At 39.2% G+C, this 26,262-nt stretch overlaps 1 protein-coding gene across 1 annotated transcript in view; it reads left to right on the top strand.

Annotated features, from left to right (window-relative positions):
- LOC128656945 (24-hydroxycholesterol 7-alpha-hydroxylase) overlaps positions 1-26,262 on the top strand; it is a 360,073-nt gene that overhangs the window by 35,630 nt on the left and 298,181 nt on the right. Inside the window, exons 3-4 of the mRNA XM_053711138.1 lie at positions 162-336; positions 21,622-21,771. Coding sequence (XP_053567113.1) covers positions 162-336; positions 21,622-21,771 — 325 coding nt within the window. The remainder of the gene's footprint in view (positions 1-161; positions 337-21,621; positions 21,772-26,262) is intronic.

Below are 26,262 nucleotides of genomic sequence, written 5' to 3'. Positions count from 1 at the left end.
TGCTCTAACAAATAAGTATGTAATTTTTTGACAATTATGGTCCTTTAAGGTGAATATTATTTCTACAACATATATGTTATACTAAGCAAAGACATTGCCAGTAACTTGATATTTTACACTTACTTGTTTACAACATATTATTTTTTATATACATGGAAAAGCTTCAATTGAAAAGAAAAATTTCTACAAGAACCACAATGCTATCCACGATGTGATTAAGCTCCGACTGTCACAGAACAAGTTGCATCTGCACATGCCATGCCTGCAGGGCGAGTTCTGTGCCCACCTAGATCAGTTTGGTTCAGAGGGCACTGGGGAGCTGTATGATCTGGTAAGGTAAGACAATTCATGATATAATGTTTAATAAAAATGTTTGCTTTTTTTTAATAATGACATAAGTTTCTCCTATTCTTCTACCTTTTTCAGGCCCAGATATTCAAAGATTCTCCAGCTTGGAGACAAATTGTATTTCAGACTTCACAAAGGCTGAACTCACTGAATCTTCAAAAGAAAAAGGGGGCGGAACTCTCCAGCACTGGGCGATCTCTCTCATTTATGTATATGAATCAGAGACAAGCCCAGTGCAATATATTACTGCATGATATGAGTTTTGTTACACTTATACTTTATGCTTTGTATTTTATATTACTGTACATGTCAGATTGGGTCCTTTCAGTATTATTGCATTTAAGCTTTAAACTTTCTCATTTATATTTTAATATGTTTAAATTTTGATCTAGCAGTAATCTGATTATGCTTTGAAAGTTTCTGTGTTACTTTAATAACTTAGAATCATACTTTGTATATTTCTGTGTAGCTTTTACAAATTGCATTGCACCTTGTATTTGCTGAATTGCAAACTAAAACTGACACTTTCAGAAAGTGGGCTAGAAAGGGGAGTTCCCAGGGTATGTCTTAAGATCTCTCACAAGTCTTGTGAAATTATGTAAGCATTTTAAACAAGTTGGTCTCACTGTTTTGCCTCGCCAGCTGTATGCAGGTGAAGTTTGCTCAAAATTCACAATACATTTATTGTAACAGAAAAGTAATATCAACTAAAATATAGACAAAAACAAGTTCAATTGTAGTCAAAACATTACAGTTTAATTTGGAATTGATGCAAACGGAGCCTTTGAGGCCCATTTATCAAGCTCCGTATGGAGCTTGTGGGCCCGTGTTTCTGGCGAGTCTTCAGATTCACCAGAAACAGCAGTTATGAAGCAGCGGTCTAAAGACCGCTGTTCCATAACCCTGTCCGCCTGCTCTGAGCAGGCAGACAGGAATCACCACAATTCAACTCGATCGAGTACAATCGGGGTGATTGACACCTCTCTGCTGGCGGCCGATTGGCCGCGAGTCTGCAGGGGGCGGCGTTGCACCAGCAGCTCTTGTGAGCTGCTGGTGCAATGCTGAATACGGAGAGCGTATTGCTGTCCGCATTCAGCGAGGTCTTGCGGATCTGATCCGCACTGTCGGATCAGGTCCACAAGACCTTTGATACATAGGCCCCTTTATATCATCCCCCAGGGGTTCTTCAGTTACCTTCTCTCTCCCATGTGAAATTTTGTATCCCAGAGAGCTCATTACTTTCTATGGAAGGCATCTCTCATCTCTCTGGGATTTCCATGCTTCTTAGAAAATTCAGTGAGTTCTGCTCCTGTGAAGTCAGCACTTTAATCTCTCCAAACTAGAGACTGTTTGATTATCTGGCCCATAGATAACGCTCTCTGGGAAACTGAAGCTGACCGTTTTCAATTTTAATTTAAATAAAAGACATGCAAAGTGCAATCTAATTTATAAAAGATACACATTTATATACAAAGTATGAGTCTAATTTGTTAAAGTTATACAGAAACTGCAAAGGCATAATCAGAATTTGAAAAATCACAATCCCAAATACACTGCTGTATACAAAATAAAATACAAACTAGAAAGTGCAAAGTTTAAATGTAATAAAATGTAATCTGAAGTGTAAATTGATATAAAATAGAAAGCACAAAGTGTAAATGCAGCAGAACTCTTATGTCATGCAGTGCTATATTGCACTGGGCTTATCTCTCCTTCACATACAGAAATGCAGAGAACGCCCTTTGGAGAAGTAAAGTAAAATCTGCCTTTTGAATATTTTATTAGGCATCTTGCAGTGCTGGAGGATCATTTTAGAATATCTCACCCGAGCCAAGAGGTTTTAAATATCAGGACCTCAGTGTCTGCTCATTTTTTCTATGATTAATATGTTAAATAAGAATTACTTAAAGGGGCATTTAAGTAAAAATAAAATTTTCATCATTCAAATAGAGCATGCAATTTTAAAATAGTTTTGAATTTACTTCTATTATTACATTTGTTGATATCCTATGTTGAAAAGTATATATAGGTAGGCTCAGGAGCAGCAATGCACTACTGGATGTAGATGATACAAAAATGTGTAATAGAGTAGATGTTCGGGGGGGGGTGGATAAAATGAGAAGTGTTTAAAAAAATTGGAGGATTGGATAATTGACTGGGATCTGAAATATAACACTGCAAAGTTTAAAATAATGCATTTAGGAAAGGAAAATCCAAACGTTGATTGAACACTCAATGACACTTTACTGACTGATACAAATGAGGAACGGGACTTGGTAATTATTATTTCAGATGATTTAAAATTTAGTAAACAATGTAGTACTGCAGCGAGTAAGGCTAGCAGAATGCTTTGTTGTATTGGTAGAGGTATTTGTAGCAGAAATAGTAAGGTTCTTATACCACTTTACAGATCATTAGTTAGGCCTCATCTTGAGTATAGTGTGCAGTTCTGGAGGCCATATCTCCAGAAGAATATAAACAAACTGGAATATGTGCTAAGGAGGGCTACCAAAATGGTACATGGTCTAAAATTTAAAACTTAACAGGAGAGGCTCAATTACCTTACTATGTATAGCTTAGAGGAAAGAAGGGACAGAGGTGATATGATAGTAACTTTTTAGTATATTAAGGGGCTTAGTAAAGCTGAGGCTGTGAGTATTTATTTCCTAAGATATGGTGAGTCCATGGCTTCATCAATTGCTGTTGGGAATACCACTCCTGGCCAGCAGGAGGAGGCAAAGAGCACCACAGTCAAACTGTTAAGTATCACTTCCCTTCCCACAACCCCCAGTCATTCTCTTTGCTTTGGTGCATGGAGGAGGTGAAGTTTTGGTATCTGAAGAATATTGGATTTATTTTACTTCAAGCAAGATTTTAACTAGTTTGAAAGCCCGGAGTAGGTTTACTCTGATCTTTCCTTTCAAGATTGTGTCTAGCCGTACTCCACGTTAGTCTCTTCAGTAGGGCAGTGATGACTTTAAAGCAGTTAGGAACTTGTGAGGTTGGCCTTGCTGTGTTTTCCTAACATAATTGCTGCCCAGGCTATAGAAAGCCAGAGTAGGTTTACTCTGTTCTTTTTTTCCCTACAGTTCTGTGAGGAGTGGCGTCCTCTCACGCTGTGTAGGCTGTCCTCCTGCCGGACGGCTAGTTGCAGTTGTCTTCTGGGGCTAGCAGGATGGCACATTATGTTATACTGCAGTATATTTGGGGACATTTTATTTTAATCCACTGGGCTGAATTATTTAAGAGCAGGGTGCAGGCACTGGTGTGTGAGAGAGAGAGATTTAGAGATTAAATGAAACATGTAATCCTTTGTGGCTGTTATATTCTTGGAGGCACTATTTGGGCTTTTATTGGAGCTGTTTGCTCAAGTAAGCTAAAGTGCTGCTTTTGGATATGCATGATGGAAAATGCAAGAAAGGGAAATGTGTTTTATACATGCTGATTTGATATTGTGGTCGCATTGTTTACTTTAGTTAGCTACGGGGCTGCTATTGCATAGAATGTGTACAGTTGTAGTCGCATGATACATGCTGCTTGCTAATAGCCTTCCGGCTGCTGAGTCTACTTTGACGGTGAAGGGAACGCGCGCTTTTAGTAATGGTGTAATTTCCCTTCTCTGGAGATCAGTGACTTCCGGCTCTGTCTTCATAGGAGTGGAGCAGCATCATAGTTGTCATTTTTTCTCCTGTGTCGGCTCTATACGCCGACACAGGAGAAAAATTCTGATGGTTGTTAATTTTTTTGGATAAAGGGGAAAATTTTCAGCCTATATTGTAACCGTTTTTATCTTTATTCATTAAATAATTATCCTTTAGATGGCAGCATTGTTTCATGTATGAATAAAATGTCACTGCTGGGTATTACACTCGTTTCAGCAGAGGTGCTTACCTTTTTTTGTTACCAAAGTTACATAGTTTAAGTAGCGTGTGTTTAACTTAGAGATACCGCTTTTGGAAGAATTAAAGTGACAGTAGTCGTTTTATATTCTTTTCACTCAGTTACTCTGAGTATTTTTTATTTTATTTTTTTAAGTACACTCTGCACAACAGAATGTTGTTTGTGACACAAGAGACATATTATTTTGCAATGCAATTCTGTGCTCCTTGTTTGCTTGACCTATAGAGTGTAATTATTGCCACTGAGCCACTTATCTCTCAGGTTGAAGCTGTTCAGACAATGCCACAGCTTTCTCCTTTAACGTCCCAAGCCTTTATGATGTGACATGCAGTGCCCTGCAGTTCCTCCCAATCTCCTGGAGGAGTTTTTTTGCCTGCAGAATTTACTGCCCAGGTATCTTCTGCAATATCTTTGGCATTATCTGCTTTTCCTATACTAAAGGGAAATCACAAGAGGAAAATTAGAGATTCAGATAGTAAGGTTTCTGTACCTCCTGCTGCTACACTGGTTGCCCTTCCTCATAGGTTGATGAGGAGAATACGTCAGTAGCCTCTGAGGGTGAAATCTTAGATTCAGGCAGTATAATTCCTTCATCTGATGCTGAAGTTGTATCCTTCAGATTAAGCTTAAACACCTTAGTGTATTGTTTAAGAAGGTTTTGGCTACTTTGGAGGGACTCTAATACGCCTGTCGTTGTCAACCCTAAAGAATCTAGTAGACTTTATAAGTACCAGGTGGCCTTCATTTTACAACGGTTCAATTTACACCGTTTCAGAATAACAACCTTTTTTCCAGTCATGTGACTGCTATTGAAAAGCATTGAGAAGCAGTGCATTTATTAAAATAGCCAGTAGGTGGAGCTGTCCGCTTGTGTTGTAGCAAAGCCAAGCAAGCTGAAATCAAGCAGTTTAACCAGACCTGAGCTATCGAGCATATTTCAAAGGAACAAGATCTTCCTGTCTATAAATCAGTCCAGATTGGAATGCATAGAAATAACTGTTTGCTGAAAAATGCAAGTGAAGTCTGTGTTGTGTGATTATTTTATGAGGTTTATAATGCTGTTTAGCAAATGTTTTTGTTCATTTAACTTAGTTTAATTATATTTCTCTTGCAAGGTGTATCCAGTCCACGGATTCATCCTTACTTGTGGGATATTCTCATTCCCTACAGGAAGTGGCAAAGAGAGCACACAGCAGAGCTGTCCATATAGCTCCCCCTCTGGCTCCGCCCCCCAGTCATTCTCTTTGCCGCTCTAACAAGTAGCATCTCCACGGGAGGGTAAAGTGAATGTGGTGTTAGATTTGTAGTTTTTATATCTTCAATCAAAAGTTTGTTATTTTTAAATAGTACCGGTTTGTGCTATTTACTCTCTGGCAGAAATATGATGAAGAATTCTGCTGAGAGGAAAATGATTTTAACATGTTGTAACTAAAATCCATTGCTGTTCCCACACAGGACTGAGGAGTACCAGAAAACTTCAGTTGGGGGGAACAGTTTGCAGGCTTAACTGCTTTGAGGTATGTTTCAGTCATCTTTTTTCTAGTCAAGACAAGATAATGCTAGAATACAAGATTCCCCATGTGGGAAGGGTAAGCCATGTTCTGAAACTTAGTATAGAACTAGAGGCTTATTTAAGTGGGCTAAATAGACTGGTTATCACTTTAGCAGGGCAATCGATTATTTTGTTTAGAAAAATACTCTTTATTGACACTTTTAAGCACTTTTGGTGCGTTTATTGGGGTTTTATTCCACATGGCATTATTTTTAGTCACCTAAATTGGGTTCTGAAGGCCCCACAGCTGTGGAGTGGGAGGGGCCTAATTTTGCGCCTCAATTGCGCAGTTTATTCTGACAAGATTTCCCTGCATGCTGCTTCACATGGGTCCAGAGACTGCTTGAGGACTTCAGGAGGCTTGATTTTCTCAAATTCAATCCTTAAGGGAAGGTAGGGCCACAGCAGGCTGCTGTGGCAAGGTGCTGTAGTTTATTAACCGGTTGTTTGCTTTAGGCGGCTCCGGTTTGGGCATTAAAGGGTTAATCAGGCTGAAACTTGCTGTGCAATCATATCGAAGCATTAGGCACATACTGTATTTCAAGAGATTTGGTTCATTTTTCACCGTTTTGTAAAATTGTGTGCGCTTTTATTATCTTAAAGGCACAGTACCATTTATTGCAAATTGTATTTTTTATTACATAAAGTGTTTTTCCAAGCCTGCTTGTGTATAATACCAATCTGTTAAACATGTCTGACACTAAGGAAATGCCTTGCTCTATGTGTTCAGAAGCCATGGTGGAACCCCCACTCAAAATGTGTCCCAAGTGCACTAATGTGTCTATACACTTTAAAGATCATATTGTGTCACTTAAAAATATAGCCCTAGATGATTCTTTGACTGAAGGTAATGAGGATAGTCCGCCTTCCTCTCCCCATGTGTCATCACCAGTTACGCCCGCTCAAGCGATACCTAGTACCTCTAGTGCATTGGCACCTATTACATTGCAACAACTGGCGGCAGTCATGGATAATTCCCTTGCGGCCTTTCTATCCAAACTGCCAGTTTTCCCTAAAAAGCGCGATAGCTCTGTTTTGAGAACAGATGAGGAGCAGTCGGATGCTTTGGGAGGTTTATCTGATGTACCCTCACAACACTCTGAAGTAGGGGTGAGGGATGTTACGTCTGAGGAAGAAATTTCTGACTCAGGAAAAGTTTCTCAGCGGGCAGAATCATATTCACTAGCATTTAAATTTAAATTGGAACACCTCCGCGTACTGCTTAGGGAGGTCTTATCAACTCTTTATGATTGTGACCCTATGGTGGTCCCAGAGAAATTGTGTAAAATGGACAAATATCTAGAAGTCCCTGTATACACTGATGCGTTTCCGATCCCTAAGAGGGTGGCGGATATTGTTGCTAGGGAGTGGGAAAGACCAGGTGTACCTTTTGTTCCTCCACCTATCTTTAAGAAAATGTTCCCCATAACTGATCCCAGGCGGGATGCGTGGCAGACGGTCCCTAAGGTAGAGGGGCAGTTTCAACACTAGCCAAGCGCACAACCATACCAATTGAAGACAGTTGTGCTTTCAAAGATCCTATGGATAAAAGATTAGAAGGTTTACTAAAGAAAATATTTGTTCAACAAGGTTTCCTTCTCCAACCTATTGCCTGCATTATTCCTGTAACTACTGCAGCGGCTTTCTGGTTTGAGGCGCTGGAGGAGTCGCTCCAGACGGAGACCTCATATGACAAAATTATGGATAGAATTAAGGCTCTAAAGCTGGCTAATTCTTTTATCACAGATGCCGCTTTGCAATTAGCTAAGTTAGCGGCGAAAAATTCTGGTTTTGCCATCATGGCGCGCAGAGCGCTTTGGCTTAAATCATGGTCGGCCGACGTGTCGTCTAAAACAAAATTACTGAATATTCCTTTCAAGGGAAAGACCCTTTTCAGGCCCGAGTTGAAAGAGATTATTTTGGATATCACTGGGGGAAAGGGCCATGCCCTCCCGCAAGATAGGCCTTTTAAGGCTAAAAACAAGGCTAATTTTCGTTCCTTTCGCAACTTCAGGAGTGGTCCTGCTTCAGCCTCTGCTACCGCAAAGCAAGAGGGTAACACTTCACAGCCCAAGGCAACCTGGAAGCCTTTGCAGGGCTGGAACAAGGGTAAACAGGCCAAGAAGCCTGCAGCTGCTACTAAGACAGCATGAAGGGGTAGCCCCCGATCCGGGACCGGATCTGGTAGGGGGCAGACTCTCTCTCTTTGCTCAGGCTTGGGCAAGAGATGTTCCCGATCCCTGGGCATTAGAGATAGTTGCTCAGGGATATCTTCTAGAATTCAAGGACTCTCCTCCAAGGGGAAGGTTCCACATTTCTCGTCTGTCTACAGACCAGACAAAGAAAGAGGCGTTCTTACGCTGTGTAGAAGATCTACTCAAGATGGGAGTGATATATCCAGTTCCAATGACAGAACAAGGACTGGGTTTTTACTCAAACCTGTTTGTGGTTCCCAAAAAGGAAGGAACTTTCAGACCAATCCTGGATCTAAAAATTCTAAACAAATTCCTCAGAGTTCCATCTTTCAAGATGGAGACCATTCGGACAATCTTACCGATGATCCAGGAAGGTCAATATATGACTACCGTGGATCTAAAGGATGCGTACCTTCATATTCCTATCCACAAAGATCACCATCAGTTCTTAAGGTTCGCCTTTCTGGACAAGCATTACCAGTTCGTGGCCCTTCCGGTTGGCCACCGCTCCCAGAATTTTCACAAAAGTGCTAGGGTCCCTTCTAGCGGTACTAAGACCGTGGGGCATTGCAGTAGCATCTTATCTGGACGACATCTTAATACAGGCGTCATCTTTTCCCAGAGCCAAGGCTCATACGGAGATTGTTCTGGCCTTTCTAAGGTCTCACGGGTGGAAGGTGAACACCGAAAAAAGTTCTCTGTCCCCGCTCACAAGGGTTCCCTTCCTGGGAACATTAATAGATTCGGTAGGAATGAAAATATTTCTGACGGAGGTCAGAAAGATGAAGCTTCTAAATACTTGCCGAGCTCTTCATTCCATTCCTCGGCAATCTGTAGCTCAGTGCATGGAGGTAATCGGATTAATGGTAGCAGCAATGGACATAGTCCCTTTTGCTCGAATTCATCTCAGGCCACTGCAATTGTGCATGCTCAAACAGTGGAATGGAGATTATGCAGATTTGTCTCCTCAAATCCAACTGGACCAGAAAACCAGAGATTCTCTTCTCTGGTGGTTGTCTCAGGATCACCTGTCGCAGGGAATGTGCTTCCGCAGACCGGAGTGGATCATTGTAACGACCGACGCCAGTCTGTTAGGCTGGGGCGCGGTCTGGGGCTCCCTGAAAGCTCAGGGCCTATGGTCTCGGGAAGAGTCTCTTCTCCCGATAAACATTTTGAAAGTGAGAGCGATATTCAACACGCTCCAGGCATGGCCTCAGCTAGTGGCAGCCAAGTTTATCAGATTTCAGTCGGACAACATCACGACTGTAGCATACATAAATCATCAGGGAGGAACAAAGAGTTCCTTAGCGATGAAGGAAGTAACCAAGATAATCAGGTGGGCGGAGGATCACTCTTGCCATCTATCTGCAATTCACATCCCAGGAGTAGACAACTGGGAAGCGGATTTCCTAAGTCGTCAGACTTTTCACCCGGGGGAGTGGGAACTCCACCCGGAGGTATTTGCTCAGCTGACTCAGCTATGGGGCATTCTAGAGATGGATCTGAGGGCGTCCCGTCAGAACACCAAACTTCCTCTTTACGGATCCAGGTCCACGGACCCCAAGGCGGCATTGATAGATGCTCTAGTAGCGCCTTGGTCCTTCAATCTGGCCTATGTCTTTCCACCGTTTCCCCTTCTCCCTTGGCTGGTAGTCAGAATCAAACAGGAGAAGGCCTCGGTAATTCTGATAGCGCCTGCGTGGCCACGCAGGACTTGGTATGCAGACCTAGTGGACATGTCATCTGTCCCACCATGGACACAGGCAGGATCTTCTAATACAGGGTCCATTCAAGCATCCAAATCTAGTTTCTCTGCAGCTGACTGCTTGGAGATTGAACGCTTAATTCTATCCAAGCGTGGGTTCTCTGAATCAGTCATAGATACTCTGATCCAAGCTACAAAACCTGTCACCAGGAAAATTTGCCATAAGATATGGCGGAAATATCTTTGTTGGTGTGAATCCAAGGGTTACTCGTGGAGTAAGATTATGATTCCAAGGATATTGTCTTTTCTACAAGAAGTATTGGAGAAAGGTTTATCAGCTAGTTCCTTAAAGGGGCAGATATCCGCTCTGTCTATCCTTTTACACAAGCATCTGGCAGAAGTACCAGATATTCAAGCGTTTGCACAGGCGTTAGTCAGAATCAAGCCTGTCTATAAACCTGTGGCTCCTCCATGGAGTCTAAATTTAGTTCTTTCAGTTCTTCAAGGGGTTCCGTTTGAACCTTTACATTCCATAGATATTAAGTTATTATCTTGGAAAGTTTTGTTTTTGATAGCTATATCTTCTGCTCGAAGAGTTTCAGAATTGTCTGCTTTGCAGTGTAATTCACCCTATCTGGTGTTCCATGCAGATAAGGTAGTTTTGCGTACCAAACCTGGTTTTCTTCCTAAAGTTGTTTCTAATAAGAACATTAACCAGGAAATCATTGTTCCTTCTCTGTGTCCTAATCCAGCTTCTAAGAAGGAACGGCTTTTACACAATCTTGATGTGGTTCGTGCTTTGAAATTCTATTTACAAGCAACTAAGGATTTCAGACAAACATCATCTTTGTTTGTTGTCTATTCTGGTAAGAGGAGAGCAGGGCCGCCACTAGAAATTTTGGGGCCCCTGACTTGACCATTGATCAGAGCCCCCCTTGACATGTGCAATTTTTGACCAAGTGACTAAAACGTATATGCACTTTATTCTTAAGTGTCTATTTAAACTTGGAAATGTTGTAAAGGTAGTAACATACAAACACATAGACACACTCATACACTGAAACACACACACTCACACATAAGGATTCACATATAGACACTCTAGCAGACATGCAAAGAAACACACTCAGACACAGACACCCACACAGACACTCAGCACTTGATAACATTGACCTGACAAGTAATGAGGTAGACTACAGTTTTGTAAAAAAAGGAGATTTAGAAAACAAAATATTGAGTTCTGATTATCTTTTTGTAAAGGAAGATGCCAACTAAATGATGACAACAGCATGCAGTGGCTGAAAGGAAGGACCCTGAACTGCCTAAGCAATAATTTAAAGGTTAAATGGTGAATTGGTGACTTCCGTAAAGGTCTCATTAGTCTCAAAGTCTGTAGAAAGATGTGAATAATTAGTAGTAAGGTCAAAATGTTCTAAAAAGGAACAGGCAATGGACACACACTCACAAACTCAAACTTGCACATACACCCAAGGAAACACCAACAAAGACAGCCTCAGAAAACACACAAAGACATACACACACACACACAGAGAAAACCACAGAAAACACACAAAGACACACACACAGAGAGACAACCACATAAAACACAGAAAGACATACATACACACACCCTCACTTAGACATCCACAGAAAACACACAGACATACACACACCCTCACGGAGACACCCACAGAAAACACACACCCTCACTGAGTCATCAAAAGAAAACACACAAAGACATACACATACCCTCACAGAGACCCCCACAGAAAACACAGACATACACACCCACCCTCACAGAGGCATCTGGAGAAAATACACAAAGGCAAACCTACACACACCCTCGCAGAGATACCCATAGAAAAAGCTCAAAGATATACACATCCACCCTCACAGAGAGACCCACAGAAAAAAATACATACATACTCATAGAGACACAGACCAAAGAACTAAGACATAAACACAGACACCCACAGAAACACTCACAGGAGGCAACATTTATGCACCTTGCATCCCCTAAATCAACAGTGTGTGACATGCATGATAAAAAAAATTGCAGACATTAAGAGATCACTTTTTAAAGAATCATATTTGTAAATGTCCAAACAAAAATACTTCTGTGAATTCAAAATTGTATATTAATGATCTGGGTAGATGGCTAGATGAAGAAAAGTACTTTTAAAAGGTTGATATATGTTTGTTTGTTTTTTCCCCAACCAAGAGCAACACTTCAAATATAGTGTACAAATATTCCCATCTGTCAGCTGTACTTATGGATTTTGAAAATGCTGTACTCTTGGTGGAACCATAAGCTGTGGTACTCATAACATTAGATCTGGTTAAATGCATAATTTAGGCTTGTTGGTATGTATTTCAAAATTAAGTCAGCTGTAGTGTAAACTGAACAGTTTTAAGTTAACCTGTCTCATTTCAAACACTGAGCAATCTTAGTCTGAGAGTATGCCTCCTTGCATATGGAAAGTCCTTTCATAAAGGGACAGTAAATTGTAATGTTTTATATATATATATATATATATATATATATATATATATATATATATATATATATATATATATATATATATATATATATATATATATATACTGTACATAAAAAATGCATATCTGCCAAAAGGGCACCTACCATTTGTGTATTGAGGAGGAAACATTTCTGCATGGTTTTAAATATAGAATTTCTATAGCATTGTCAAATACTCATAAATACACTGCTGCTAAAAAAAAAAATGTATGGACCCCTGGCCCCACCATACAACTACTACCACACTGAAGTTACAATCCAAAGTTGCACAAAGAAATAAAAAAACATTTGCTAAGTAAGTCCTACCTCCTCTGAAAATTAAAGTTATCGGCAGTCTGACTCAGGCACACGCTGAACAAACTTAAGTGCCAAGTCTGTCTCACACTGTGCATAGTGGTTTAGTACACATTCAGAAATCCTCTCAAATGCTAATACTTTACTCCTTGTAATAACATTTCCCATGCTCAATTAGCACTCTGCTGTAGTACCCACTGGTGGCTGCCAAAATGGAAAAAAAAAATATTTTTTTTTAGTTCTTGCCTCATGGGGCCCCCCTGGCCCATTGGGCCCCTGACAGGAGTCACCCCTGTCACCCCCTGATGGCGGCCCTGGAGGAGAGGTCAAAAAGCGACGGCTACCTCTCTTTCCTTCTGGTTGAAAAGCATCATCCGATTGGCTTATGAGACTGCTGGGCAGCAGCCTCCTGAACGAATTACAGCTCATTCCACCAGAGCTGTGGCTTCCACTTGGGCCTTCAAGAATGAGGCTTCTGTTGAACAGATTTGTAAGGCAGCGACTTGGTCTTCACTGCATACTTTTGCCAAATTTTACAAATTCGATACTTTTGCTTCTTCGGAGGCTATTTTTGGGAGAAAGGTTTTGCAAGCAGTGGTGCCTTCCGTTTAGGTTACCTGTCTTGTTCCCTCCCTTCATCCGTGTCCTAAAGCTTTGGTATTGGTATCCCACAAGTAAGGATGAATCCGTGGACTGGATACACCTTGCAAGAGAAAACAGAATTTATGCTTACCTGATAAATTACTTTCTCTTGCGGTGTATCCAGTCCACGGCCCGCCCTGGCAATTAAGTCAGGTTAAATTTTTTTGTTTAAACTACAGTCACCACTGCACCCTATGGTTTCTCCTTTTTCTCCTAACCGTCGGTCGAATGACTGGGGGGCGGAACCAGAGGGGGAGCTATATGGACAGCTCTGCTGTGTGCTCTCTTTGCCACTTCCTGTAGGGAATGAGAATATCCCACAAGTAAGGATGAATCCGTGGACTGGATACACCGCAAGAGAAAGTAATTTATCAGGTAAGCATAAATTCTGTTATTCTGTGTTGTGTGATTATTTTATTAGGTTTATAATGTTGTTTAGCATTTAAAGTCTTCATTTCAAAGCTTTAAAAATAATGTATTAGGTGTTACTTATGACAATTTTGAGAGGGGCCTGGAACCTATCTCCCTCACTTCCCATTGACTTACATTATAAACTGGGTTTCAATTTACAACCATTTCTTCTGGAACCTAACCCCAGCGTAAACTGAGGGCTACCTGTACTAGCATTCCTCTGTGGACGTTTTTCCTGTTCCAGACCATGCTAGGAGATTAAATATCAGTGCGAAAGGTGCCTAAAGTAGTAGGGCATTTCTACTATGGCTGAGAACTACGATTCCTAGAGAGGATAGCTGTTCTTTTCAGGATCAATGGACTAAGCTGATGGCTTACATGGAATTTTGTTTTGCCACTGTGTCAAGTGCTGCATCTTATTGGTGCAATGACTTGTTTGATTCCAATTTGGTAGGGACTCCTTTGGAGGAGATCCCGTACATAATTAAGGCTCTTGAGCTAGTCAATTATTTTATTTCTGATGATACCATACAAGTTTTTCAGCCGGGAACCAGGATATCTGGTTTCGCTGTGCTAGCCTATGGGGCGTTGTGGCTATAATCATGGTCAGTGGGTTTGTCATTTGAGTCCAAGCTTCTGGCTCTTCCTTACAAGGGTAAGACCTTGTTTAGTCCTGATCTGACAGGAATATTTCTGATATTATGGGTGGAAAAGGGTGTTTTCTACCACTAGGAAATATGAATAGACCTAAAGCAGTTTCGCATTTCAGGAGTAGATACCGGGAGCGGACTTCTTGAGAGTCTGATCATTCCGGGGAGTGGATGCTTCTCCTGGAGGTGTTCTCCAGGTTAACCCTCAAGTGGTTTTTCTGAGTTGGTCATTGAGACCATGATTCAGGCTTGTAAGCCTGTTGCTAGACAGATTAGCCATTAGATATGGGGTATATTTCTTTATTGGTGTGAATCCAAGGGCTACTTTTGGAGTAGGGTCAGGATTCCTAGGATTTTGTCTTTTCTCAAGGAAGGTTTGGAGAAGGGTTTGTTAGTCAGTACCCTGAAGGGTCAGATTTCTGCATTTTCTATTTTGCTGCATAAGCTTCTGGTGGACGTGCCAGATATAGATTTTTTTTGTCAGGCCTTGATCAGGATCAGGCCTGTGTTTAAATCTGTTGCTCTTCCTTGGAGCCTTAACTTTGTTCTTAAAGTTTTTACAGCAGGCTCCGTTTGAGTCATTACATTCCATAGATATTAATTTGTTATCTTGGAAGGATTTGTTTCTTATTGCTTCTCTTCTGCTCAGAGAGTTTTTGGAATCTCAGCCTTGCAGTGTGATTCACGTTTTCTTATCTTTCTTGTCGATAATGCGGTTCTTTGTACTAAGTTAGGTTTCCTTTCTATAGTGGTTTTGGACAGAGATATCAATCAGGAATTTGTTGTTCCTTCTCTATGTCCTCATCCTTCTTATAAGGAACGTTGTTGCAGAACATTTTTTTTTTACAGACGACTAAGGATTTTTGCCAGTCTTCTGCCCTGTTTGTTTGTTTCTCTGGGAAACTTAAGGTCAGAAAGCTACTGCTTCTTCTATTTCTCTCTGGTTGAGAATTACAATTAGTTTTGCTTATGAGACTGCTGGACTGCAGCCTCCTGAGAGAATTACAGCGATTTCCACTAGGGCTGTCTCCTCTTCTTGGACTTTCAAGAATGAAGCTTCTGTGGAACAGTTTTGCAAGACTGCAACTTGGTTCTCTTTGCATACTCTTTCCAAATTTGATACTTTTGCCTCGGACAAGGCGTCTTTTGGGAGTAAGGTTATTCAAGCAGTGGTGCCTTCTGTTTAGGTCTGCCTGTCTTGTCCCTCCCTATTCATCTGTGTCCTCTAGCTTGGGTATTGATTCCTAACAGTAATTGATAAAGCCGTGGACTCACCATATCTTAGGAAAGAATATAAAATGTATGCTTACTTGATAAATGTATTTCTTTCCGAATATGGTGAGTCCACGACCCCGCCCTTTATTTCAAGACTAAACCTCAGGCATCTCTACACCTTGTGTTACTCCTTTTTTCTCCATTTCCCTTCAGTCGAATGACTGGGGGTTGTGGGAAGGGAAGTTATACTTAACAGTTTGACTGTGGTGCTCTTTGCCTCCTGCTGCTGGCCAGGAGTGGTATTCCCAACAGTAATTGATGAAGCTGTGGACTCACCATATCCAGAAAGAAATACATTTATCAGGTAAGCATAACATTTCTTTTTTCATAAAACGAAAAATTCAAGAACAAGGGATCATGATCTCAAGCTAAAAGGTAGTATATTCAGGAGTAATTTCCAGAAGCACTTCTTTACAGAAAGGGTGATCGATTAATTTAATAAACTTCCACCAAAGGTGGTAATGACAAACATTGTGGGGGACTTCTAGAATGCCTGGGATAAGCATAAGGCTATCCTACGAACTAGATAAGTTTGTACTTTTTGGAAATATTGGGCAGGCATGTTGGGCCTATAGTTCTTATCTGCCGTCAAAATCTATATTTCTATGGAATCTAGCTCTCTAGCTAAATTGGTGGCTACACAAATATGCCTCTTGTCATTGTCTCACAAAATGTGTTCATATAGCCCCTTTGCAGAGGTTAACATATGGGGTCGATCACAATCCTTTTGATACATTTTTTTATTTATCTCCAAAAATCCCCATAGACTTTGATAGTGATTTTCTTTTTTTCTTAATGATTGTGAGCAACCCCATATTGTTAACCCATTGTTTGTCAAATTGCTATGTAATGCGTTACATGCCTATCTGATAAGTCACAGCATACAGAGCCACCACAAATATGGACCACCCTTCCAGTCCTTTGGAAGTGCCAAAAGAAAACATCTGTATGGTCACCTAGGTGATTTGATAATAAAATACCAGTCGAAAAGTATCTTAAAATTGTGTGCTTTATCTGAGCCATGGAAGTTTGTGTTTTTAATGTCCTTTTAAATATCTTGTACAAGTACTATGGGTGTTCAAGTATGAAAACAGTAGTGCAAGGTCCATATAATTTCTGAGATCTCTATTGGGGTCATTTAAGTGATTGTGATTACACTTGTTTTGTGTTCATTCTTAAGTTTATCTTGGCTATATGTTGTTTTTATGCTAAAATGGAAGTATACAGCAGCACACATGTAAACCAGCACAACTAAACTTAAACCTTTTCTCTATTTGGAACTTAAGAGCTAAAACCTCATAAAAAGAGTTATGTTGCTATCTGAATTTATTAGGTTTTATTAAAAACAAAACAGTTTTGTGTTGTTAGGTTTTATTGTTTATATAATAAAAAACAATAATCCAATAATGTATAACTTTAGCACACTGGTTTTCAAACCTGTCCTCAGACCTCCCCAGCAGGTCAGATTTTCAGTATTACCTTGGGTGAGAGCAGGTAAAATAACCCTGTTTACTAATCAGCTGATTATTTCACCTGTGCTCCAGTTCAGATATCCTCAAAATCCGGCCTGTTAGGGAGGTCTGAGGACAGGTTTGAAAAACAGTGCTTTAGAGGAATATTGTTTTAAATTTAAACCCAGTCTCACATATTTCATGTGTGTCTTTTTAAAGGGACACGATGATGCAATAAAAATGGCTATAATTCATTAGAGAATATTATTAATTTATGACTGTCTCTTAATGAGTATGCAGATATCCACACAATGGGATCAAGCACATAGTTATGCTAGTATGGTGCCGTATGGCTCTTGGCAGACATGGGCAGTGATTGCAGTACATGATTACACATCCTTATTGGCTTACATGCTTTATGTATCCCAAACAGATATTTAAAGGGATATGAAACCCATACTTTTTCTTTCATCATTTAGCAAGAACATACAATTTTAACCTACTTTCCAGTTTACTTCTATTATCTAATTTCCTTCATTCTTTTTGTATCATTTTTTGAAGGAACAGCAATGTACTACTGGTTTCTAACTGAACACTGAACTGAGATAATGACAATTGGTATATATATGCAGCCACCAATCAGCAGCTAGGACCTAGGTTCTTTGCTGCTCCTGAGCTTTCCTAGATATTTTTTTCAGCAAATAATAACAAGAGAAGGAAGCACATTCAATAATAGAATTAAATTGGAAAGTTATTTAAAATTGTATGCTCTGTATAAATCATAAATATCTAATTATGACTTTACTGTCCCTTTAACTATGAGTTTAAACGTTTGGGAGATGTACACATAGTTACCTACGGATATTTGCTCAATAAAAATTGCTTTAATAAATGAGACCCTTTTCTTATTGCATCTAGATGTCTTCTGGTTATCTTAAGCTTAATATCTCAAAAAGAGCTATTTTTCTTTACCCCTTCAACCAATATGCCTATGTCTCAAATCTCAATAACACAATCATCACACTAGTTCCTCATGCCCACTGCCTTGGGGTGGAATTTCATACAGAGGGGCCGATTAATCAAAGCATCAACTGATAATTACGCTGGAAGTCCGCGTCAAATTAGACGCAAAGTTTATCCGCCGTAGTTAACAAAGCGTCAAGATCGTCAAATGTTGAAATGTGGGACGTAATATATGCTCCCGCGATATCAATCCGACGCAGATCAATGATTGTGTTATTCGAGCAGAATACTGATCATCCGCCGTCACATTTGACTCCATTTGCCCGTCTTTCCAATTTATCAAATATTCAACAGGTACGCTTGCATCTATTCCGACGCAGCGTACTTATCTTTCAAACCACCACCCTTAAGGCCACGAATGCCATAGAAATCAATGGGTGTCTGAAAACACAGAAAGGTTATGTTCGATGCTGCAAGACAATGAATCATATTAGATAATAAAAGTAAATTAGTTACCCTACTTATGGATTATGTTATATCTTTGACTCTCATTACAAAGCAAGGGGACAATATTATTGCTCCACATTTTGGTGCGAAGTAGTGCTTCAAATTTGGTGCACTAGTAGATATAGGGATAAAAATGAAATAATTACATTACATAATATAGCTAACTTCCTTTTTTTGGATAAATCTATTTGCACCATGTTTAACATATGTAATACAAGTCCCACTCTCCACTTCGCACCAAATTTGACGCAACACTTTTCGCACCAAATTTGACGCAACACTTTTTGCACCAAATTTGACGCAATACTCAAACGCCTAAACAACCCACAAACTAGTAAAATTTTCCACAACTTCTTATTGGTAAATGCATAATCATGTGATTAAGGAAATCAGCCAATCTGATTGAAATATACATTTTCTACTATCACTAATGAATCAAATTGCTCTATACTCATTGATACATATATTGTTACATTGTGTATTATACCTTGAAAGTATGTATGTGTGAAATTAGTATTAAAGATAAACATTGATGATGACATTTGGCCACACAGTGTAATATTTCTGACAATGATTTTAATAATCAAATGATGTTTGATTCAATATAATCTTAAGATAATAGCTCAAAGGGATAGTTTACCTAACATTAAACTGTCATGAATCAGATACAGCAGAAATTAAAATCACCTCTTTACTGTCATGCTATTTTCAGTGTTTTTCTTCCTTCTCTAGAATTTCATTTTCATTAAGAAATGTCATCTTATATGCCAGCCCATTTTTTAACACCTGTGTATTAGGGGTGCGCATCTTCACTGGTCTCACGATTCGATTTGATTACGATTATCATGTCAACGATTTGATTCTACGATGCATCACAATGCATCAAGATTAGTTCCCTAATTATGCCCATGATTAAAAAAATTTTAGCAAAAAAATTCAAGCAGTCAAAAGAACTCTTTATTTTATTAGCTCAAAAAAGGACACTCTTCCTCATGTGGCAAAGGCCTATATTTATCAAAGTCAACGCCGCTCCCTGCAGACTTGCCAGCAGGGTGTGTCAATCAACCCGATCGTACTCGATCGGGTTGAATTGCGGCAATGTCTGTCCGCCTGCTCAGAGCAGGCGGACAGGGTTATGGAGCAGCGGTCTTTGTGACCGCTGCTTCATAACTGCTGTTTCTGGCGAGCCTGCAGGCTCACCAGAAACACGGGGCATCAAGCTCCATTCAGAGCTTGATAGATAGGCCCCAAAGTCTGAACACAGCAGACAACAACAGTATTTATTTAGAACAGTAAATACTAAATTGTATTGGCATTATGGCATCAAACTGTAGTAGTGTAAAAAGTGCAGTGCACGCAGTGTTCTTCTTCAATAAAAGATAATATTTAAATGTATATAGTATACACTAGTAAACAAACATGAACATAAATAGTAGGAATTAAAAGATACTTGGTGCTCACAGGCAAAATGTATTCTGCTTTACTAAGCTTTTCACCATAGGACTCCGTCTCCCACAAAATAAAAATGAGCCCGCCGTGTGTACTCGGAGTCATCACCATCACTCAGGCAGTCACGGCACCAGTCCTCCTACTGCGTGCGATACTTCCAGAGACCGCCCATTAGCAGCCCCGTTGCTTTATTGGCGACGTGACGTCAAACGCTGTGCTAGTGTACTGCCTTAGTAGTACTGTGCACTTTCTCTATACTTGTCCTGGAGGCGAGGTCACATGATGATACATGAATCGATTCGCGCCCTTCACTGCATCGATGCAGAATTGTTTCATGCCGCATCTCGATGCATCGCCCATACGATTATTCTCAGCACCCCTACTGTGTAGGGGTGGTGTTTCAAACTAGACTGAAATCAGGAAGGGTCACACAGGTGCACAGAGAAAACTGTCCCAGCTCTTAAAATATCCATTGATTGCAAATAAATACATATGATACCATGATTACATGTTATATTCACAATTATTCTTGCTCAGAATAATTATATATTTACACTATATACATATAGTGGTATAAATAAACATAGAGATATAAAAGGCAACATTGTTTAGAACAAAAAACAGAATTTAGGGACATGTAAATATGTTTGCAAAAGATTTCTGACATAATACATACAGTATATATATACATATATATATACATACATACACAGTATACATACACAAGTATGTGCAAAGATATATGTACAAACTCTAGCATTAATAATCATTTAAAAAAAAGAAAAAATCATGAGATAGGCATATCATGATTTACAGAAATACAAATACACATAAATTTTTGTGAAAATATCATATATATCAGCTTTTTTGTATAACAAATAAATGAAAAATAACTTTCTATGAGATATTATTGTTTGTTCAGGTATAAATCTAGCCATTTCTTGGACAGTAAAAGATGAAAAATATAAGATTAGCTTTAGAGAAATTTACTTGTTTATGGACAGTAATGAAATGGTATAAATAAAGTTGGAAAAAACAGAATAACCGCGACATCGATGACTCTTATTTATCAACAGTCTGATGCTCATCACGCCGTACTTGACGCTCGTGTTTTTGAGAGACTTTTTAATAAATAAGGTTGTTGTATGTAGATTCGCGGCAGCGATATCTGGCGAGCGTATTGACTCCAGCGAATGCGTCGAGATTGATGCAATGATAAATCGGCCCTAGAGCATTTACTTGTTCCCCACATTCAGTACATAGCCACCTCCTGCTATATACAGTTTTCTTCTTAAATCTCTCCAAAATTCTGCACTTCCTCACAAAAGACTTCAATTCACTCTCATCATATCCCGCCTTGACTACTATAACCTTTCCACTCTAGTATCCCAATATGCTGTCTGTTATCAGTAATGAGTTCCTCTGCCAGATTGATTTTCCTTACATGTTGCTCCTCTTCTGCTACACCTGTCTTCCAAACCTTCCACTGGCTTCTTAACCCAATATACAAGGCCCTAGATAACATTTTACCCTCCTATGTCTCCTCCTATATCAATATTTTTATCAGGTGCATGTTCCTTTTGGAACACCTTAGAATGTAAATGGTTTAGGGAACAGGTCTCTCTAAATCTTCTGTCTCCATATTTATATGCATGTCTTGTCAGAATATGATGCTAATGATAATTATGATAACACAAATTGTCAGTATTCTAATATCCTATGTGCTATTCTATTATACAGACGCGTTATGTACCCTGCTGTGGTTGACACTCTCTTTGGAAAAGGTGTGTGTCCAACAGGCAAGGATACTCTGAAAGAGTTTGAAGAACATTTCCGAAAGTTTGACGAAGGCTTTGAGTACGGCTCACAGCTACCAGACTGCTTTTTAAGGTACAATATTGATAGACATATTTTGTTTACTTAGGATATATTGGGGGTAGTTATCAACGTGTCAACTTTCCTGCCTTCGCCGGCCCAATACGCCCGCCTAAGCTCGCCTCACATCGCCGCCGCGGACCTGAAAAAATTCGCCTAAGTTATCAAGTAAAGCTGTCAAAAAGCCACGAGGTGATGAGCAGCGGACTGTGAGAGTTATCACTCATCCGATCTCGCTGCTCTTCGGCTGTTTGACAGCTTTCTTGCTAGCCTGTCACTAAGCACTCACACTATACTACACTGTTCTACCCCCTATACCGGCGCCCCCGGAGCCCCCCGCAACTAAATAAAGTTACTAACCCCTAAACCGCCGCTCCAAGACCCCGCCGCAAGTCTTATAAATGTATTAACCCCTAAACCGCCGCTCCCGGACACCGCTGCCAACTACATTATACCTAGTAACCCCTATCCTGCCCCCCCTATACCGTCGCCCTCTATAATAAAGTTATTAACCCCTATCCTGCTGATCCCGCTCCTCGCCGCAAATAAATAGTTTAACCCCTAAACCGCCGCTCCCTGAACCCGCCGCAACCTATATTAAATTTATTAATCCCTATCCTGCCCCCCCTACACTGCCGCCACCTATAATAAATTTATTAACCCCTATCCTGACCCCCACTACACCGCCGCCACTGTAATAAATTTATTAACCCCTAAACCTAAGTCTAACACTAACCCTAACACCCCCCTAACTTAAATATTAATTAAATAAATCTAAATAATATTTCTATTATTAACTGTTAATCCTATTTAAAACTAAATACTTACATATAAAATAAACCCTAATATAGCTACAATATAAATAATAATTATATTGTAGCTATCTTAGGATTTATTTTTATTTTACAGGTACCTTTCAATTTATTTTAACTAGGTACAATAGCTATTAAATAGTTATTAACTATTTAATAGCTTACCTAGCTAAAATAAAGAGAAATGTACCTGTAAACTAAAAACTAACCTAAGTTACAATTACACCTAACACTACACTATACTTTAATAAATTATTCCTATTTAAAACTAAATACTTACCTGTAAAATAAACCCTAAGATAGCTACAATATAATTAATAATTACATTGTAGCTATCTTAGGATTTATATTTATTTTACAGGTAACTTTGTATTTATTTTAGCTAGTTAAAATAGTTATTAAATAGTTATTAACTATTTAATAACTACCTAGCTAAAAGAAATACAAAATTACCTGTAAAATAAATCCTAACCTAAGTTACAATTAAACCTAACACTACACTATCATTACATTAATTAAATAAATTAACTACAAATAACTACAATTAAATACAATTACATAAACTAACTAAAGTACAAAAAATAAAAAAAGCTAAGTTACAAAAAATAAAAAAAATAAGTTACAAACATTTAAAAAAATATTACAACATTTTTAAGCTACTTACACCTAATCTAAGCCCCCTAATAAAATAACAAACCCCCCCAAAATAAAAAAATGCCCTACCCTATTCTACATTAAAAAAGTTCAAAGCTCTTTTACCTTACCAGCCCTTAAAAGGGCCTTTTGTGGGGGCATGCCCCAAAGAATTCAGCTCTTTTGCCTGTAAAAGAAAAATACAACCCCCCCAACATTAAAACCCACCACCCACATACCCCTAATCTAACCCAAACCCCCCTTAAAATAACCTAACACTAATCCCCTGAAGATCATCCTACCTTGAGTTGTCTTCACTCAACCGAGCAGCGATGGAACCGAAGAGGACATCCGGAGCGGCAGAAGTGATCATCCAAGGGGCGCTGAAGAAATCTTCCATCCGATGAAGTGATCCTCCAAGCGGCGCTGAAGAAATCTTCCATCCGGGCGATGTCATCTTCCAAGAGGCGCTGAAGAAGTCTTCTATCCGGGCGAGGTCATCTTCGAAGCCGGGTCTTGAATCTTCATCCCGCCGACGTGGAACATCCTTCTTTCCCGACGGACTACCGACGAATGAAGGCTCCTTTAAGGGACGTCATCCAAGATGGCGTCCCTTCAATTCCGATTGGCTGATAGGATTCTATCAGCCAATCGGAATTAAGGTAGGAAAAATCTGATTGGCTGATTGAATCAGCCAATCAGATTCAAGTTCAATCCGATTGGCTGATCCAGTCAGCCAATCAGATTGAGCTCGCATTCTATTGGCTGATCGGAACAGCCAATAGAATGCGCGCTCAATCTGATTGGCTGATTGGATCAGCCAATCGGATTGAACTTGAATATAATTGGCTGATTCAATCAGCCAATCAGATTTTTCCTACCTTAATTCCGATTGGCTGATAGAATCCTATCAGCCAATCGTAATTGAAGGGACGCCATCTTGGATGACGTCCCTTAAAGGAGCCTTCATTCGTCGATAGTCCGTCGGGAAAGAAGGATGTTCCGCGTCGGCGGCATTTTTTTATTTTGGGGGGGGTTTGTTATTTTATTAGGGGGCTTAGATTAGGTGTAAGTAGCTTAAAATTGTTGTAATATTTTTTTAAATGTTTGTAACTTATTTTTTTTATTTTTTGTAACTTAGCTTTTTTTATTTTTTGTACTTTAGTTAGTTTATGTAATTGTATTTAATTGTAGTTATTTGTAGTTAATTTATTTAATTTATTTAATGATAGTGTAGTGTTAGGTTTAATTGTAACTTAGGTTAGGATTTATTTTACAGGTAATTTTGTATTTCTTTTAGCTAGGTAGTTATTAAATAGTTAATAACTATTTAATAACTATTCTAACTAGCTAAAATAAATACAAAGTTACCTGTAAAATAAATATAAATCCTAAGATAGCTACAATGTAATTATTAATTATATTGTAGCTATCTTAGGGTTTATTTTACAGGTAAGTACAGTATTTAGTTTTAAATAGGAATAATTTATTAAAGTATAGTGTAGTGTTAGGTGTAATTGTAACTTAGGTTAGTTTTTAGTTTACAGGTACATTTCTCTTTATTTTAGCTAGGTAAGCTATTAAATAGTTAATAACTATTTAATAGCTATTGTACCTAGTTAAAATAAATTGAAAGGTACCTGTAAAATAAAAATAAATCCTAAGATAGCTACAATATAATTATTATTTATATTGTAGCTATATTAGGGTTTATTTTATAGGTAAGTATTTAGTTTTAAATAGGATTAACTTCGTTAATAATAGAAATATTATTTAGATTTATTTAATTAATATTTAAGTTAGGGGGTGTTAGGGTTAGTGTTAGACTTTAGGGGTTAATAATTTTATTACAGTGGCAGCGGTGTAGTGGGGGGCAGGATAGGGGTTAATAAATGTATTATAGGTGGCGACGGTGTAGGGGGGGGCAGATTAGGGGTTAATAAATTTAATATAGGTTGCGGCAGGGTCAGGGAGCGGCGGTTTAGGGGTTAAACTATTTATTTGCGGCGAGGTGCAGGATCGGCAGGATAGGGGTTAATAACTTTATTATAGAGGGCGGCGGTATAGGGGTTAATATGTATAGAGTAGCTTGTGGTGGGCTCCGTGAGCGGCGGTTTAGGGGTTAATCATTTTATTTAGTTGCGGCGGTGTAGGGGGGGACAGCTTAGTGGTGTTTAGACTCGGGGTACATGTTAGGGTGTTAGGTGTAGACAGTTCCCATAGGAATCAATGGGATGTCTGGCAGCAGCGAACTTGTACTTTCGCTATGGTCAGACTACCATTGATTCCTATGGGATCCGCCGCCTCCAGGGTGGCGGTTTGAAAACCAGGTACGCTGGGCCGGAAAAGTGGCGAGCGTACCTGCTAGTTTTTTGATAACTAGCAAAAGTAGTCAAATTGTGCCGCACTTGTGTGCGGAACATCTGGAGTGACGTAAGAATCGATCTGTGTCGGACTGAGTCCGGCGGATCGAAGTTTACGTCACAAAATTCTACTTTTGCCGGTCTCTAGCCTTTGATAACTAAGGCGAATCAGCCTCGCCACAAATACGCTGCGGAATTCCAGCGTATTTGAGGTTGACGGCTTGATAACTACCCCCCATTGTCTAAATTTCTTATTAAACATTATTTTCTAAATAGCTAGTGTCTGTCATAATAACTGCATTATGGTCAATACCTTCTTGGTTAGTAAGCAAGGACTATTTATATATAGATTTAAAGTCAAAATTAAATGCTCATGATTCAGACAGTGCAATTTTAAACAACTTTCCAATTTACTTGTATTATCAAAATTCCTTTGTTCACTTGGTATCCTTTGTTGAAGAGTAAACCTAGGTTGGCTCATAGGAGTGTGCACAGGACTTTAGCATTTTATGGCAGCTGTATTTGTAACTATATATAACATTGCTGAAAACACTGCTGCCAGATGGCTAATGATACGTGCATGCTCACCTAGGATTAATCCTAAGTGAACAAAGCAAAATTGATAATAGTAGTAAATTGGAAATTTATTTAAAATATCATGATCTGTACATTCCATATACGTTGTAATTTTTCTTTAC

Source organism: Bombina bombina, chromosome 4 (genome assembly GCF_027579735.1).
Source record: "Bombina bombina isolate aBomBom1 chromosome 4, aBomBom1.pri, whole genome shotgun sequence".
In the NCBI taxonomy this organism is placed as follows: Eukaryota; Metazoa; Chordata; class Amphibia; order Anura; family Bombinatoridae; genus Bombina; species Bombina bombina.
This window is presented reverse-complemented; position numbering and strand designations above follow the sequence as displayed.